General features: G+C 37.3%; 1 protein-coding gene across 1 annotated transcript in view; it reads right to left on the bottom strand.

The window, feature by feature from the left end:
- Positions 1-6518: 6518 nt before the first annotated feature.
- PRUNE2 (prune homolog 2 with BCH domain) overlaps positions 6519-18354 on the bottom strand; it is a 133158-nt gene continuing 121322 nt past the window's right edge. Inside the window, exons 13-20 of the mRNA XM_062513942.1 lie at positions 17940-18042; positions 14224-14355; positions 13982-14068; positions 12678-12776; positions 10808-10843; positions 10246-10284; positions 8753-8800; positions 6519-6540 (exon numbers count right to left, since the gene is read on the bottom strand). Coding sequence (XP_062369926.1) covers positions 6519-6540; positions 8753-8800; positions 10246-10284; positions 10808-10843; positions 12678-12776; positions 13982-14068; positions 14224-14355; positions 17940-18042 — 566 coding nt within the window. The remainder of the gene's footprint in view (positions 6541-8752; positions 8801-10245; positions 10285-10807; positions 10844-12677; positions 12777-13981; positions 14069-14223; positions 14356-17939; positions 18043-18354) is intronic.

Genomic DNA, 18354 nt, shown 5'->3' with positions numbered 1-18354 from the left:
GGAGGCACAGCTGGAACAGCTGAACACAGCTGATCACAGGGATATCATAACCTGACCATAAGGCATCATGCTCAGCATACAGACCTGGGGAGAAAAAGCAGGAAGGGGTGTGTTCATGGCTTTTTTCTTTCCAAGTCTCTGTTACATGTGATGGGACTCTGCTTTCTTGATGATGACTGAACACCTGCCTGACTACAGGAAGTAGTGAACAAATCCCTTGTTTTGCTTTGCTCAGGTGCACAGCTTTTGCTTTACCTATTGTCCTTATCTCAGCCTACAAGTTTTGTCACTTTTACCCTTCCAAATCCATCTGTGGGGAGTGAGTGAAGGAGGCTGTGGCAGGAGAGCATCTGTGAGATGGTAAGAAAAGCAGAAAGTTCTCCATCTGACGGGAGCTGTGAACAAGAGACACTTCTCACAGTTACTGTGCGTCACAGCCTACTAGGCAGAATAGAAATTCCAAATCTCCAATTACTTAAAGCTAAACAAAACTCTACTTTGGAAATTTTTCCCAAGAAAATCAATTCCAGAGAAAACAACAGCAGCTGGTACCTATGAGTCTTTCCTCCTGGGAGTATAGTGACCACCTGGATAGTGTAACCTTATTGGCAGACCAAGTTCTGGGTTCATCTGTTCAGCAAGCATGGTCGTATCAGGGATGGAACTCCACCAAAACCAACTCTTCTACTTGAAGAGTATCAGACCAACTTTAGTGGATCAGCAAGGTATCACTAATTTTTTTTTGCCTGATCCCAAAATCTGCGGTGTTCAATTCACTTCTTTCACCATACTGATTTTCTTTCCTCTTCTGCTGGCAATGCAGTAGGAAGTGAACTAATAGATAAACAGAGGTCTTCTACTGCTGTACAAATCTATGCCATCATACACCACTGTGACACCTTCAGGAGATGTCAGCTTCTCCTCTGAGCACTGCTATTGATCCCTCAAGTAATACAAGAATTCTCTCCTGAGGCAATGAGTTTTAGTTTTTATTTTACACTGCATTTCTGGTCTCCATTTTTCCTCTTTGGCATAGTTCATCTACTACTCTGTCATTTCTCTCCTGCAGCTATTTTCCACTATGAAACACCATGTTCCATATGTCCTTCTACAGCACTTTGCTCTTTCCTTTCTATATTTAATTTGTTTCCTAATTCACACTTATGATGTCTTCTGACTCATGCTTATTCTGTGCAAGTCACTAAGAAATGTGCAGATTTCATTCTCTAAATTTATGCAACATTTCCCATTTCTTCAGCTTTCTCTCCTGTGCTGTCTACATAAAGGCTGAGTGGGTTTTATTCTAAACAGAGTGAACACCAGATTAAGCCACTTATCTCCAGGGATTCCATCATTTCTTTAAATAAGTGGGGGAAAGAACATTTGGAACAGAGCTCACTTGTGCTTCTTTTAAGTAATGGCTCCAGGTAAACAGGCCTGCTATGCTTCAGAAGCTCTCCCCAAGGAAAATCAGAATTTGGAAGGAGGCTGGAGCCTCAAGCAGAAGATGCTTGTAACCATACCCTCCCCCAGTCATTTCCCTGACCTGTCCTTTCTTCCCCTAGTTTTCCTTTCTCTGATGGATAATTTTGTCTGTGTTCCTTATTCTACTTTTTATATCATAAAGGCCAAATTTAACATTTACATTCTCTGTGTTCTTTAGGCTGATTGTTTAAGACAATTTTACTCATTCTTCAAAGGGATAAAGACAGAGATGAAGTTTTACAGTCTTGATGGCTTAACACAGGTTTGTGCTAGAAAGCCAACATTTCATTTTCTGAGTCACTCTCTCATGGAGAGAGTCTGCTTTACATACCAGGCCTCAGGGAGCAGCATGGGAAGTACTCTGTGGATTATTTTCCTACCACTGCTTGAGGCAAAACCTGCATCTGTTGTAGTTAACAAAGACCTTACTGACATGTATGGACATATAAGCACACAAAATTTATTTTTTCTAATACAGTATTCATTACATTAAAAAGAAAAAAAAATAATTTTTTCCTTTTGATTCTTGTCTTATATAGAAGACCAAGACACTGGATTTTCCAAAATGGAAAAAAAAAGGAGATTGCAAGTGTACTTGTAAAATCAGTCATGTGTGTTTTTCCTTAAAAATAATAGTTGCTACAGGATCAATCAGCACAGGATCACCTCAAAAAGCCTACCAGCAGCCTGCACTTTCAAATGTACTAAAATGTACCAAAAGCCTTGAGAGGTTCTGCCTTACTTCCACAAAGCTACATTTAACAGGGTTATCTCAAATGCAAGAAAACAACACGGAATAAAAAAAAAATGTGGCAAGCTTAGGCTGTGGTTCCTTTCAGGTTCTCAAATTTGGCGGAGCACAGCCCAGTCAATTCTACTGCTTGGACTGAATGGAGAAACCAGAGTCACTTGGACTGCAGAGAGAATTCACACATTGCGAGCAGAAGTGACCACTTGTTCTGAAATGGGTGAATGTTTCCAGGAAAAGTGCAAGAATTTAGCACATAACTTTTAAAGAGACTTCAGTACCTTTGCAAATTAATTGTTTGGGAGTTTGTATTTTGTAGTGACCTTTTGTCAAGCAAGGGCTACAGAACTGTAAATCATAGCAGTGCAAACAGGAACAGCTAATATTTTAACTTCACAATGCCATTCTCTGGTCTGCCGTATCTCCTGAGCACAGGAGATAACTGTCTGCATGGTAGCTGTATTTTGCAATGGGAACAGGGTGGCAGAGGGATTGCATGACTGGAGGAAAGGGACAGTGAATGAGTAGTAAAACTGCTAATCTCCTGATGCTTGCTCAGTCGGCTTCATCTGTGCCAGGCAATACAGGGACACCCCTCTTGTCCCTAGAAAGATAGGTAGGTTTGTCTCTCCAAACCTATCAGAAGTGAAGAAACCTATTCTCAACAAGCACGAGAGGTTTGTTTAATTCAACTTTGACTCTGAAAAGATCTAGGAGCACTCACAGAGCTGTTTGCAGGTGGGTGGCAATTAAGAACCCATAGCTCATCCCCTTTAATTTCTTATTTTGTGCTTCACTGGACAATGCTCAGGATAGCTCTAAAAATCATCCAGGTTTACTTAAAGCAGTGGCAGTATAAACTGGCCCATTTGACACAGACGTAGACTGGCATGTGAGCACAATGTACACCAGACAGGTGAGAGGACTCCACATCCACCAGCTCTGACTCCTTCCTTCACTGAAGTCAACCAGGTTGTTAATCTGCTCAGGGTGGTTTCACAGTCAATCTCCTTCTGCCCCATAGTTTTTGCCTTTCTGACATATGAGATGGACTGAGACTATCTGTACATTTGATTTTTACATAATATCACAGACACAAATTAGAAAGAAATTTAAAGAGTTCCTTCTGATTTCTTTCAGGAACAATACTGCTAGTACAACAAAGCCAGGATTTTAATACACAGAGTTGGGGAATAACACCATGAGACACAAAATTAACTCCATTTCAGTTTTTGGAAGGACAGACAGGGAATGCAAAATAAAACAAAATATTTGTAACTATGGAAAGAACTGATCTGAAACAGTCAAGTGTTTCCATGCACCAGGGAATAGAAAAACCCCCACAGTTTGGAGCTGAAAGGAAATATATCCAGTGGTGGCTTGCAATTCTTTATTTCTGATTCATAGGTATATATATCCATACAATGCTATTAGACATCTTTGTATTGCTTAATCTATAATTTATGTCAGCATAGGTATTTTAACAAAAAAATTTGCAACTGCTAATTTATATTTCATCTGAGCAATCTGATACACAGTAGAAAAAGTCCATATATAAAAGCTTGTATCTGTGCAATTATATGTACTATATTTCTCTCTCAACAAACTACTGATTTAGTAATATTGTTACATTATTGTTAGTATGACATAGAAGTGCCGTAACATTACAAAAACTTTTCAAAATATGTTAATAAGCAAAGATAACCACACTTTGATCCTGCAGTCATTTTTAAACTGTCCCATCAATGCTCCATTTTGTTTTAATGTGACATCTGGCTTAAGCAAATTCCTTTCATCTCAGGCTACCACCATTATTATCTACCCATAATAATCATATTAATTCGTAGCTTTGCTGCTTAGTAATTTCACACAAAGCAAACAGAATTAAATTCAACTCTGAGCTGACATCCACCACTAAAATCACAAATCTCTTACACCCCACTCTGCTTTATGTTGAACTTCTCTTCTAGTGAAAACTTCTCATCTATTGCATCACAAGTCATGTGGCTTGTAATAAGAGGCTAAAACTGCAGGTCTGCAAATGATGCAACTTCATGCTACTAAATGCTTTTAATAGTTTAGATCTTAATGAAGCTTAATTAGCATCTGGAAGTCAATACAAATATTAATCTGTACATACAACATTATCCCCAATATACTAAGTGACAGCACTTTTATAAGGCAGACAAAAGCCAGGATTCAAACATCTGAGAGAAGGTGGAAACTACCAGACCCTAGTTTAGGACAAGGTTACAGAGCAGCAACAATGGTCAGCAGGATTAGGCCCTTCCTCTGTGAAAATCTGCAGGAACTGACAGGAAGATGTGATATAGACTGCCAAGACAGAGATACCAGCACAGAGCAAGGACTTCAAAGAGCACTTTCGGTTTTCATGCTGGCCAATCTTTACCTTTCTGACAATTCTGTCTGACTTCGTTACAGGAGCTGAACAACTACGCACACAGTGACAGACACTCGCAGACTACCTTGCAAATACAAGACAGAAACTGACACCGTTGAAAATGTGCAAACCACAGAACAAAAAGATTGAGCTTTTAAATCAAGGACAGAATAGAACTTCCAGTTTAGAAAACGCTGAAAAAATGAAGGCTCATGCTCTACTGCCTCTGCCTAAGCTTTATGCCCCAAGAAATACTTTGCTTGTTTTCTCTTTCATTGACCTGAACTGAAAGCAGGACTAGAGTTAGGCCATACTGAAAAGGTGCAACTTATCTTGAATTGCTATGTCTAAAGATTTCTTTACAAAGTAAAGAAACCACAGATGTAATTCTAGGGCACAAAAGAATCTTGCGAAAAAAAGAATAATATTTCAGAGAGTATGTAATACTAAAACTTCCATTAGGACTTTCCAAAAGGCAGATGAGTCAGAAGGTTTGGAAAGTGCATATCTGTATTCATTAGGGTAAGAGAAAACATTTGTCATGTTCTTGACTCTCATCTTTTTAAAGCCGACAAACAGAAATCACTTGATAATTAATTTGTACACCCCTGCAAAAGCATGATCTGAGAAACTACATGATCTGAAACTATTTCCCAGTAAGGAGTAGGGCTTACTGTAGTATCTTTTGTGCCAATAAACAGGACAGCAGCAAACAAAAGATGCTTATGGTTTTTTCCTTTTTATGCTTTTACTTGTGTATTCTGTGACACAGACAATAAATACCATTACAAGACTTATTTTTTTTATCTAATAGAAACACTTGGAGCAAGATTTTAACAGATATTCCTAACATATGACTCCCAGCTTTCAGCTCCTAGTAGGAAATTATATTTTATTCATATTCAGAGAATTAATAGCCTTTACCATTGGAGACAGGATCTCACTTGAAGACTTATAACCATAAAAAAAAAAAGTGTTCTGGAAGAAACAGACTTTAAAAGCAGAAATAAATTAATTCTCCAAGGATTTTAGAATATATGAAAGCTATTTACAGGATTAGCTGCTTCTAGAAAATTATGCCTAAAATAAATATACTAAACTGAATTGTTAAAGTAAGATTAATTTCAGTTCCTCATTCATCCTCTGGGAATTCTAACAAGACTAATTATTACTTTTTAGTATATCATACTTTTCTCTGACCAAATAAAAAAGTAATTTAATGAAGATAGCAAGTCTTTTCAGACAGCAAGAAAGACAAATTTATAAAAGCACAAATACTTTCAGTTGGAAGAGCCCTAAGAATCATCTAGTTCCCGCCCTTTTACCTTGTGCAGGGACATCTTTCAGTATGATAGTCTGCCCAAACCTGATCTAACATGACTTGTCAAATTCAAGGAAGTCCTGCATAATTTCTAACATTATTTTTAAACAATAAAGTTGCTGCTGCTCTGTGACACAAGCAAACTAACACTTGCTGTAACAATAACTATTGTGTTCAGCTATGCATAAACATTAATATGCTGAAGACAAAAATCAAAAATCCCCATCCTCATTGACCTACTCATGAGGCACACTGTTGGTAAAATGGTATCCTTTTAAACAGAAATAGCACACACACACTCACATAGAAACCAATGCTAGATGATATAGCTTTCCTTACAAAAACTGCTCCTGAAAACAACAAAAATAACCAGGCCCTAAAATTCTGCTGCTTCCATGGCAATAGGATTGGCCCTTTTGGTGTTTTTAAACTGCTGAATGACAGGAGAGACTTATAAACCAAACACAGTTGACCAAATCACTTATTGTACAGCGTGGTTGTGATTGTCTGGGTGATGAAAATCCAGTGAACCCTCTTCTTCAAGTGCCTGGCAACAATGCTTCTTATTTCAGGGTCATGTCGATTCTATTTATTAAAGACAAAATGACAAAGAACAACAAAAACAGAAACATTAATGAGTGTTCTGAAAACACATGGCTAGTTTTATTCCCCAATCCTGAGCTTCCACAAAGTGTTGACTATCCTTATCTCTCATTTACTCCAATGCAGTAAATGTGAAATGTGAAATAACTTACACACACCCAATCTACATCTATGAAAATACACACCTTAGTAAGTTCTGTTACTGTTTGATAAATTGAAATTAACAACTACTTTTTCATCAATTCCAATCTGAAGTAAATCAGGTGGGGGAAGATCCACTGGGAGAATGACACAACAGTGTGGCAGGAATGGGTACCTCTAACAATTTTTCTAAGCATAAAATTTAGCTATTTAGTGCAAAGCACATGTCATTAAACACTTTGGAAGTATTCTTCAGAGTAAGAAGTTGTCTTCATAAATGTTGCCTCAAGATACCATCTTCCTTAAAGAATACATAATTTAAAGTTTCCTCAATATTTATGAACTGTTACACAGTGGTTCTTCCACTATGAATTATATCACAATATTTCCTTTAATGTAATGATGAAGTGCAAGGAAAAAAACACAACACAAGGAAGCATGACCAATGGACAAAAGCCTTTGGAACAGAATGAAAGAAACAACAGAAACAAACTGAGTGCTGGGCAGACTCCAGAGGCGTTTCAGCAGAAAGCATACAGGAAAAAAGGTCTGTATAAAACTGCTGTTCTCAGAGTAAAGGGATTTACATAGGATGCTGTTTCCTGAAGAAATGACACAAGATATAAAACATATGATTATAGGAAAATTATTGCCACTTCTGAAGACAGATTCATATTTATGCAGAGAAAATAAATGCCATGAATTAACATTTATTTGGCCTTAACTGTATTTATTTAAGATAAATGTAAATTCTCTTCTCATATTGCTTTCTGTCGCCCAGCTTGTTTTTTGAGAAAAACAGGAAAGTTGTTCAAGCCACGTAAGGTCAAAATCATACATAGTCTTTAACATGTAATTTTTTTTATTTTATACTTTGAAAAACAGCTCTCATATAGATTCATTATTGAACAAAACAGTACCTGAGTAAAAAAAAAAAATTATGAGATATTATGTCAACTGGTTCAGGAATCAGGAATTTAACTTACAGTTCTGGCCTGTGTATGAGGTATGACAGTGTGATAGCATACTATAACACTGTTTTATTTTTTAAAAAGTAAGAAAAAAAGCTTAAATTTATTTATGCAACTTTTTGCTACATATACTTCTAATTATTTGCCCATTTATTAATACTCATGTTATTGATGGAATCTTTTGTTGATGACTCAGGTTTGCTACACAGTATTTCCTGTAGAGTGTGAGACAACAGAGTGTTTCTACACACCCCTGAGATGAGCAGGGACAGCAAAGGGCTTGACCCCTTGCCCTGTGCACACTGAACAGGACACACACCCCACTGCAGCAGCTGGTTCTCCTGGCATGCTGCTCTTGCAGTGATCTGCCATCGCTCCTGGGACACCCTGCACCTACAAACACTCTCACTGCTCCACAGCAGGAGCAGCTCTGCAGGGTTTTCCATTTGCATGCTTCAGTTATGGTATCAGACAGAGCAACAGCACACCAGAGGAACGACACGTTCCCACTTCCAAGGGAACAAGTCCATCTTCAAAAGGAAAAGATGTAAAGATGCTGGAGATTTAACCGGGAAAATAATTATGAAAGAAGCTGAGAAGCAGTAAAGCAAAGAAAAGGCACAAGTTAGAGTACAGCCCAGAAATCAAAATAAAATATAAGCCTTTCTAGTCTTGCAATGAGAATAGCAAGTTTAAAATTGAGGACAATGCGTGGAACCATCTTCACTATAACCATGCTGCACTTTTTCTATTTATTTTTAATATAGTTTAACCTTAATATTCTCAGCCTAACAATTATATCTCTTTCTCTGTTTGAAAATGGTTAAGGACACTTCAAACACATTCCCAATGCAACACAAAACAAGAAATCTTCAGTATATGACACGTATATAAAGTAAATAGAATATAAATATAATAAAGTTTCAATACTTTGCCTGCTTGTACATCTTGTTCCTGAATATTACCATAAAAGTATTTAGGTCTCAAAAAAGCTTTAAGGAGTCTACCCAGCCTCAGTTCCTATCAGCATGATTGTAAAATAATGTTAAAATATAATGACAGTATTAGGCATAAATTCTTACTCCTGCTCCACTGAAGCCATTTCTGGATCATTCGAGAGGCAGCTAGTTCTGGATACAAGGAAAAAGATGAGTAAACATTTTTTCTGTGTTGATTTCTTTCTATTTTAAAATATGACATCAAATTTGGGGACGTATCCTTGACAGCACAAACACACAAATGTTGTTGTTTCTAGGAATGTATGGATCTTAGTGCCCACAACACACATTAATTTGAGTAACAAATTTTTAAGCTATTTCTTTAAGTTAGAAAAGAGAAATGCACTACAGCGATCTCATACATCCAACTCTAACAATAATCAGTGATGCCTCATATGAATGCTTCATTCCCCTTTCACTTCTTACACTGCAGCCTCTGCTATTTTACATGGAGTAACAAGAAAGCAGCTTTCCCCCACAGTTCTCACTGTCACATATACAATCCATACTAAAATGTTTGAACAGAAGGGATAAAAGTTGTATTTCAAGGCTGGGTAGGCCTTTTTGTTTAACAAAATAGTCAGGTGGTACCAGATAACTACTTATGTGAATTTATTGCTTCTGAGACAATGTTAAGTGCAGAATAAAAAACCAGTGGCCAGTGTTTTAGATACTTCTCTGTGGTTGTTTTAGAAACTAACCTCAGAAGAACTGAAGGAAAATATGTACTGCAAAAGAAGGAACTTTGGGGAAAAGTAAAACGAAGAAGCTGTAAGTTGAAAATCCTCAAGTGCATGAGCAAAAGGAAGGTGACTGGAAGGAGACTTCAAAACTCAAAATCTTTAGTTATAAAAACTGCAAGGGAGAATGTTATACTAGAACCAACAGACAGAGTCACGCTCAGGAATTTTACAATACCCACACGAGGAAAGTGCACTGTAAACTTTCTAAAGGTCTGTTCAATTAGTGAAGCATTGTGCACTTCTTAAGGATTTCTTTGGTACTCTACACCATACTCTCACATTATATTCAAGTCAAAGCACAGAGTTACCATTTTAAAGTATCTGATCATCACCTGCCACTGGTTTATTAAGTAACCACAGACAATATAATATTATGATTAAGCATTAATTCCTTGGCCTATCCAGCTAACATTGGAAATATGGAAGAATTTATATACCTATCTTAACTGAGATAGCTAACCCTAATTTAGAGAACTGTAAAAAAAATGTAGAAAGAACTATGTCTTAAAAACTGTATGAATTATCTTACATAAAAGGGGAAGAGTAGTAAATGTTTAATGATCCATTTTAATGGAGTATGTGATTTCAGTCATTCCCATGACTATAGAAACAATCAAAACACAGCAAAAAAAATTTATAGTGTAAGAGTATGATAATTTATTACTGAGACCCAGCAGTACAAAAGCAGTGAGAGGGGAAGTCAATTCACAAATGGGGCAACTTACACAGTAATTGAAACTACAAGCTCACTGTTTTACCAAACAATGTACTACTGCATTCAAGCTACTCCTGTGAAACAATATAATGCCAGCATCCAGCTGAAAGCTATCTTACTTAGCTGTTTCTGAAGCTTCCCTCAGTTCTTCATCCAGTCTGCATGAGTAAAAGTTATTGATATAAAGAAACAGAGAAGCAAGCAGAGCATAAGAGTGAAGCAGAGCAACAGCAGAGCAAAGAACAAATACAATACATGCTTTTAAAATAGCCACCCAGTATGACTTAGGGCTAACTCTAAAGGTCTTCAGTTCAGCATGGTACCATTTATCCCTGTGTTCAACCCACCTTAAATTTGTAAGTCCTTATTTAGCTCACTTGGAGGCAGAGAGAGAGAAGCAGCAGGGGTCTGAGGCATGCCCAGTAGACAGAGCTGAAAGCATTCAGTTGCTCTATCAGATAATGTTAAACTAGCTGCAGCCTGGGCCAAGTCAAGGATGTTTACAGTTCAGTGGGTTTTATTTGCAAGGGAGGCTGATCTCAACAGCTTGAAGGGCAAAGTAAGATGCCAAGTCATTGCAAGTCCTCTCTCATTCAGCTGTTGAGGTCGCCTGCAGGTGAAAGGCTGTCACACAGATCACTCCATTATGAGCAGCAGCAGGGGCTAGAAAGCAAGTTTTACCTCATTCTTCTCTTAATACACTTATCTTCATCATACCTTACAAGATAAGAGTGGATGAAGGAAGAGAAAAGATGTACAAGTTCATATGGTACAACAATCATATTGTATTGTGCTTCACTGAAAACCATTCAAAAAACCCCATAACCCAAATTGTGGCATAACACTATGTACTTTCTAAAGGTGGGATTTTTCTTGACCATAGGTGGTATGCTTATTCTTGGCAATGGAGCAGTTATGAAGCCAAAAGATTTGTTGTATTTATCTATACGAATGTCTCTGAATTTGCAGCAGAAGGGAAGCCATGTACTAAACACTGCTCTTCTCCCTGCAATATGGGAATAGCCACTCAGAGATGTATTGAATGCACAGAGCCACCAAATCTTGTTATCACAACATCTTGAAATGTTTGGTGCAATTGTCATCTTTCCAGTTCTGCCTTTTTCAGCAAAATCATGATCTCTCATCTGGCTCCTGATGATGTAAAGTAGGCATTAACCTAAAACTCTTTAAGTACTAAAGTTTCTTTGGTAGTAGTGCTGTGATCATTTCACCTGTGATCTGAGAGGTAAATGGACTTTTCGAACATTTTTAAGTTTACAGGGAATAAAAATGTGAGTAACCCAGATGTGTGTACTGACACAATGTAACAGCTTAAATACAGCAAAGAAACAGACAAACTCTCTGAGTATCACATAAGGTTTCTATCAAAGGGAGCTATAAGAAACTAGATTGTTTACTGGAATCAAAGAAAATTTGCTAGGGATATTAGAACATTATGAACATCTCTTTGTCAGCTGAGCAACAGCCTCTGCTCCACATTCTTAGCATCACTTCACCTCTAAAGAAGCACCTCTTACACTTTACCTCTTGCAGGCGTAAATGAAATTGAGTGAAAGTCTCTATGACCCCTGATTTTGCAATTGTAATTTACTGTTTTTACTACTCCTATTGCCACCTGAGTTTCCCACTTGCTCTCTGGAATTGCATTACCAGTTTGACAAAAGAAATTGCTTTACAACTACTGTGAAATAGGTGTGAAAACTCCTGGCTGGGCTGAGAGATCTGTGACAACTTCAAAAGCTGCCAATAACCAGTCATAATGAAAATACAATCATACTTGCATATCTGCTCTTCAAACTACTTTCTAGAACAGGCTGTTCAAAACCTGGGGCATTTGCTAAAGAGAACAATTTAAAAAAATCCTGAACACAACATCTTTTTAGTAACGACTACAGGAAAACCATTATTTTTTTTCAGTCATGCTTTCAGTCTTGTTATGCCATTTGTTTCTGTTGTTTTCAGGCCTGAAAAAAGGCAATTGAGGTGAACAACGCTAATCAACCTTCCTACAACTTTTCAAGAGATATTTTCCTTTGGAAATGCCTGCATTTAAAAAAAGTCTTCACATAAGCAGCTGAGAAACTGAGAAACTGTTTTTCAGTGGTTGTGGACTTAACCTCAAAAATTGACAAGGCAAGAACAGTAAACCTATGGAATTTCACTGGTCTTCTGAATAGGCTATCTTTTAATTAATGTTTCTGCTAAAAACCCTGCCTGACTCAAACTTTAAAACACTTCCACTTAAATAGAGGTAAAAGTTATGAAAAAACACAGCATAGATGATACCTCAGGAGAGGCCAAACAATTTTCCCACTCCCCTAGAAGTAAATATTAATTGCCCTGTGTGTTTCCGTTACACAGTGGTCTGCTGCTTCTGAGTTTGACAGTGAAATATTTATGGAACGACACATAATCATTTTTAAGAATATCAGGGAAGTGCTTTCTGCCTTTCTTACAGTCTTTAACATTATTACCAGTTTGTGGAAATAGTTTCCATTAGAACAAGTACACGCTACTGTACATCACTTACTTGACAATACTGTCTGGTATATGCACATATTCCATTGGAATCATCTCATGAAGCTCCGCCAATGTGTTGACATACTGTATCTTACTGCTGAACTTAGAACTGAAACACAGAAAAAGATGTACTAATTGACTTTGCGCCCCAATATTTTATGGCATGCTAAAACCAAATGAAGAAATGTATTAAATGTATTAAATGTATTAAATAATTAAGTATTTGGATACTTGTATTTCAAGTACAGACTGAGAGAGTGGACTGTTAATGATTAATGACTCAAACAATCCACCTGTCACAGCTAAAAAAGGGTGGTAAGAGGCAAGTTTCCTGAGGTATGACAGCACTTCCTATCACACCAGTCCTCTCTTACATAGGCTCCGCTGTGAAAACTTCCTTCTGGGAAAGAACCAGGACTTTCACACAGAGCCTGAAAGTATCCATCCCTAAGTAACTGGTGGAACATAAATGACTCAGCTCCCCCAATGCAAGAGGCAGCTGTAACATCTTAGAAGGCAAGGTACCAGGGCATTCCCACCTGAACTTGAGTGAATATAAATGCAATGGACTCCATGTTTTGTGGGCTTCTCCCACTTGAAGACAGTGACCATAACTTTTACAAGACTGGGATCATCAAGAAGACCAGAAGAGGACCAAGGGGATGCCACCAGGATCATGGAGTGATAATACTTTTTCTACTTTGTCTGTCTGTATCTGTCATATTCTTTCTTCTCTCCTCCCACCCAGTCTATTTCTTTCTATCTCTCCCTCACATTTACTGCTAAATACAATAAAAAGTCTGTGCTATTGACTTCAGTATACGGCCTTGTTTGCACCTTAATTCGGACACAGACATCTGTCTAATAATTTTAATAACCATATCTTAACATACAGTTAAGATACAGTTGATCATGAGCTGATATGAGAATATCACAATGATATTTTTAAAACTCAGAACTGCAGCCTAATCTTGCGCTGTAGCCAGGATTTTTAAATAAGGTGATTATAATTACATTCAGTCCCCCTCTCCATATCCCTTTTATCTGGGTTCTGAACAAAGAATATTTTAAGGAACTGAATTCCTAGTACACACACAAGTTTACAAAACCATGCCTATGACTTCTGCAACTAGATACTCATATAAATCACTTTTTTCCCCTATTCACCTTAGGAAAGTGAAACTCGACTTCCAAAGTCCCAACATGAGCTATAAAATGAGCGCTATTCAGTGAAAGAATAACAGCCATGTCTGATGATTTAGGGTGCTTCTATATTCTCAAAGACATAGAAAATCACTGGTATTTATTACATACCTTATAAAAGGTCGTGTCACAGCCAGAATTGTCCTGATAAACCATGATGGATGAACAATTATAAACGACTTCAAATTCTTCCGTAATCTAAGTAAAAAAGCAATAGTTCCTTAGAAAAACAGAAAAAACCACAAAATATAAAGAAAGATCATATACAATAAGCCCTGGCATATAGGTGAGCCACAGAAATACAATAAATATTAAAATAATGGCTGTGGATCAGACAGGCAAACACCACTTACCGTCGATCAATCATTTGATAACATCTTTTCATCCAACCCAATCCAGGCATCCTTCTTCTTGGTGTTGCTCCATTCAAGTAGACAATCATATAGTCTTCAGCTACCATCAGCTCTAAGGTACTGATTACATATCTGATAAAAGTACAGATGTCAGTGGGCATATGCTGCATATTGTCTGATTGAGTCCAAACTAAATCAGGCTACTAGGAATAAATGAAGACAGATTGAACACTTTATGACAACACAGGCTTTTCTATTCCTTTAAACAAAAGCAAATATTTAGCACTGATCACCATGGTACCTGTAGATACACAGCATAAAACCACAGTCTTACCCGTGTCTACCAAAATATGTGGTTTCCTTACAAAAACAGAGTTTCATAGTGAGTTTTCAAGTATCACTGGTGAATTTGCTTTTTCTTAAACAGTAATTAAATCGGGAGATTTTGCAAGGGAGACCATGGCATCATGAAGTCCTAGGAACTTTGGAAATTAACTCTTGAGAAACTCCTATTCACTATCCTAATCACCAAGTTTGTTCAATACAATAATAAAAGGTGTCAGAAGATACTTTTTCTTTATACTTCCTGTGATCCTCACACTCCTGCTACCAAGTCTGTGACGGCAAAATACTTTGACACTCATCAACATGACTTCTGATGGGACAGAGCACTCCAGGACATCACTTCATTTTGTGAGCAAAACACTCCCAACAACCATTATCAGACAGTGCTGCTTGGGCTAAATGCATCCTACCTAGAGGAACACACTACTCATTCAAATAAGAGGATTTAAATTCTTGTTTGGTACTATCTAGGGAAGTCCCTACCTCATCTGGGAGCTGATCATCACAGGAATTTTCAAATTGCTCTCTCTAATATCCAGCCTCAAGGCATGCCTATGTAAAAACTAGAAGCAAGTCACACCTAAAAACCTGAATGTCTGAGTGCACTCTCCACAAAAGGCAGCTCTATCCCCAAGTATAATGGCCCCTTTCACAGTCTATAGGAATGCCTCACAATCTAATCTGACCCTTAAATGCCTTAGGATGCAACATCTTTAGAAGTATTGTAGGAAATTCATTTTTCACCAGAGAGTGGTATTTTACTTGGGCATAAAGTAGGCAGCCATTAACTAGAGTAGTTCCATGCATTTGGTAAATCCCATCCAAGTCACTACTTCCTCAGTGCATCCCACTGCTCATTCTTAAATTGCTGTTGTGCACTTTGGGCTTTTGCCTGACATTTGTGAAGGCTTATGTCTAACAGTTATATAAGAAAGCAAGGGATTGCATGGACATTCTGATGCATCAAGCTTCATTTAATAGCTACGTCATTTAACAGCTAATTTAACAAAGCTACTCTTTGACAGGTTATAAGGTTAGCCCTTCCCACAGGACAGAAGATCTAGTGCTTTACAGGCACTTAAACACTGAAATATACAGAAGTGCATAAGTATGTATTAAAGTACTACAAGTCTGTCAGTTATGGAGCACAACAGTCTGGAAAACTTCTGTTTATTAACTCCAAAGGGAATTCTGCCTATTATTAATTAATTGGTTACAGTAAGAAAAATAATGCATATTTTTCACCAGAAAGAGGAGGCCTAATATGTCAAAAAGGAATCTTTACTAGTTTTCTATTCCAATCTCACTAATCTCACATACTTTAACTCAACAGCTCTTATGCAATGTACGTTGAATTAGATAATCTGCCATTTTAAGGATGCTGAGCTCCCTTGCAAACTCACCTATCTAACAATTTCTTATTATTTGGTAATAATGGCAATTTCTTCATTTGAAAGGATGGACAGTAATTTCCTCATTTACTAGAACAACTGAATCACTCAGAAAGCAAAGTGCTGGTTCTGTTTTCAAAGTGTAGTTTTTCAAGTTGAGACTATTTAAAAAAAAAATTAATCTGTAGACTGGCTTTAATCTGACTGTCAGGCAGCCACATAGATTTCTTTAATGTGGTTCCATAAAAATTATCTACAAAACTTCTTTAGAAGCTGTTTCAAGCATTTTCACCCAAATTCAATCCTTCAAGGACAATTTTACAGAATTAGTCAATATAAAAAATAGGAAGATAATTGGAAATGTGAAAGGAATACAGATGGGAAAGGAGCAATTCAGGGAAGTTGTTAATCAGAAATTAGAGGTAGCTTATATGCAACCAGAAACATGCTGTATAAAAAAAGACTGGTTTGCAGGTCCCTCCAGATCCTTATATAGTTCAATAATAATTACCAATTATTTAATTATGTTTAATTATTTAATTCAATATTAATTACCAATTATTCAATTACCAAATATTTAAAAATGTCAGTTACTGTACACATAGTAAACTGTTGCACTCCCTCTATTTCCATGTAATTAACAGACCTAGAACAGAAAAAAGAGGTGCATTTACTCCATTTTCTTGTTCTCCTAGGGAGAGCCAACTACCCACAAGCCTTGAAACAAGCTGCATGTTTACAGTCAGCTTGAACTCAACTTTATATTACTACTCCAGAAAAAATGCCTTATAAGATTGACTTCAGCAATATCCTTAAGCCATGAGGAAAAGGACCTTAAGGCTTTCTCTGCAAAGTTAATTTATCACCAGGTCTGTCTGAACAAGGGTCTTGGGTGAAGACAAAGAACTACTGAATGTCAGTCATGGTTACAGTCAGCTTTGTTCTTTACTGATCAAATTAAAACCACTGTAGTAATTTCTTCCTCTCTTCTAAAACACCGGGCAGTGTATCAGTTACTGTAGATGACACTGAGTTCTTACAGGCTCTACCAAGAAAATTACGTCTGGTTGTTCTGACCAGAAACTAAAACACTAAATCTTGATTTTCACACATAGAGACAAATATTAAAGGCACTGGCTGCCAACAAATACATCTTCTCAGACTGGAATATTAAGGAGACCTGGGTCTGTACTCTCAGTGCCTTGTAAGGTACTGCAAATGGCAAAGGCCAGGTCTCCTGCTGGCTTTAAAAATTACTTACTGTGTTTTAACACAGAAAACATTGGAATGATTGATTTTTAAACAGCTGTAAATGGAAGTAGCTAAAGGCACTTCAGGAGAGTGCTGCCTTCAAAATTTGGGCTGTCAAATCAACTGTTATTAGGAATACTTGTACTGTGACAGATTTGGAGTTATGTGGCTGAATTTGTGTCCTGCCCAACTGGGCCCTGCCACTTCTAACTGAATAAGAAGCAACTGGAGCCAGGAAACACAGAGCTGCTTGTGTCAGCAACTGCCACTTTTACTGTTTTCAAAAAAACAAGTGTAAAAACAAAAAGCCCTGTAACTCCTAAACCCAAGACCGCATATATTAAAAATACATTTAGGGATACATCATGATAACATATAATAAACAATGAACAGTGAAAAACAGTCTAAGCCCCTGCTGATTGTTCTCAGCAAGTCCTGGAAATCATTAGTGAAATAGTGCAAAGACTGTAGCCCAAGAAGGTGAAGGAAGATGTTGCATTCCTTGACTTTTAGGGAGACACTAACAGTCAGATTTGGTCCTGACACCTTAATTTGGGAAGGTGAGTAGGTAAAGCATACCAAAATAATACTCCACTGAGCAGTTTATCTAAAACTGCTATTTTCCTTGTCCTCCCCTTCTAATGACCAAATTGTATCTAAAGGAAAAACACTGCATAATTTTGAGTGCTAACTCAAAAGACTCTATCACATTGCTCACATATCACTCACAGGAAAAGATTTTCCATGACATAGTTGTAATCAGTTCGACTGCTGTCTGGCAAGAAGCATGCTGCAAACACAATGATAGCATTCAGGCCATCACCATAGTACCCTGTGGAAAAAAATGAAAATGCATTTTTATCTTTGTCAAATGCATTTAACAGGATGAATTAAAAAAAAAAAAAGTCTCCAAGTCCTGTAATAAAGCTACCGTCTACTGTTGAAGCAAACCAAAATGCTTCATACCAAAGGTTTGAAAATGTATGAGCTATCATGAAGTGACAAGGAAGCTGGATAGTCAGCTAAGCTGAATCCTCAAAAACCACACATAGCACAACTACTAGTAAACTTTTTATGGTGACCAGCAAAAAAGACTTCTAAGGCTTCTACTTCTGGTTCACTACAGCTCTATGGCAATCATATA

This window comes from Cinclus cinclus, chromosome Z (assembly GCF_963662255.1).
Source record: "Cinclus cinclus chromosome Z, bCinCin1.1, whole genome shotgun sequence".
Lineage (NCBI taxonomy): Eukaryota > Metazoa > Chordata > Aves > Passeriformes > Cinclidae > Cinclus > Cinclus cinclus.
Note: the sequence above shows the minus strand (reverse complement) of the source record. Positions and strands in the feature narration are given on the sequence as shown.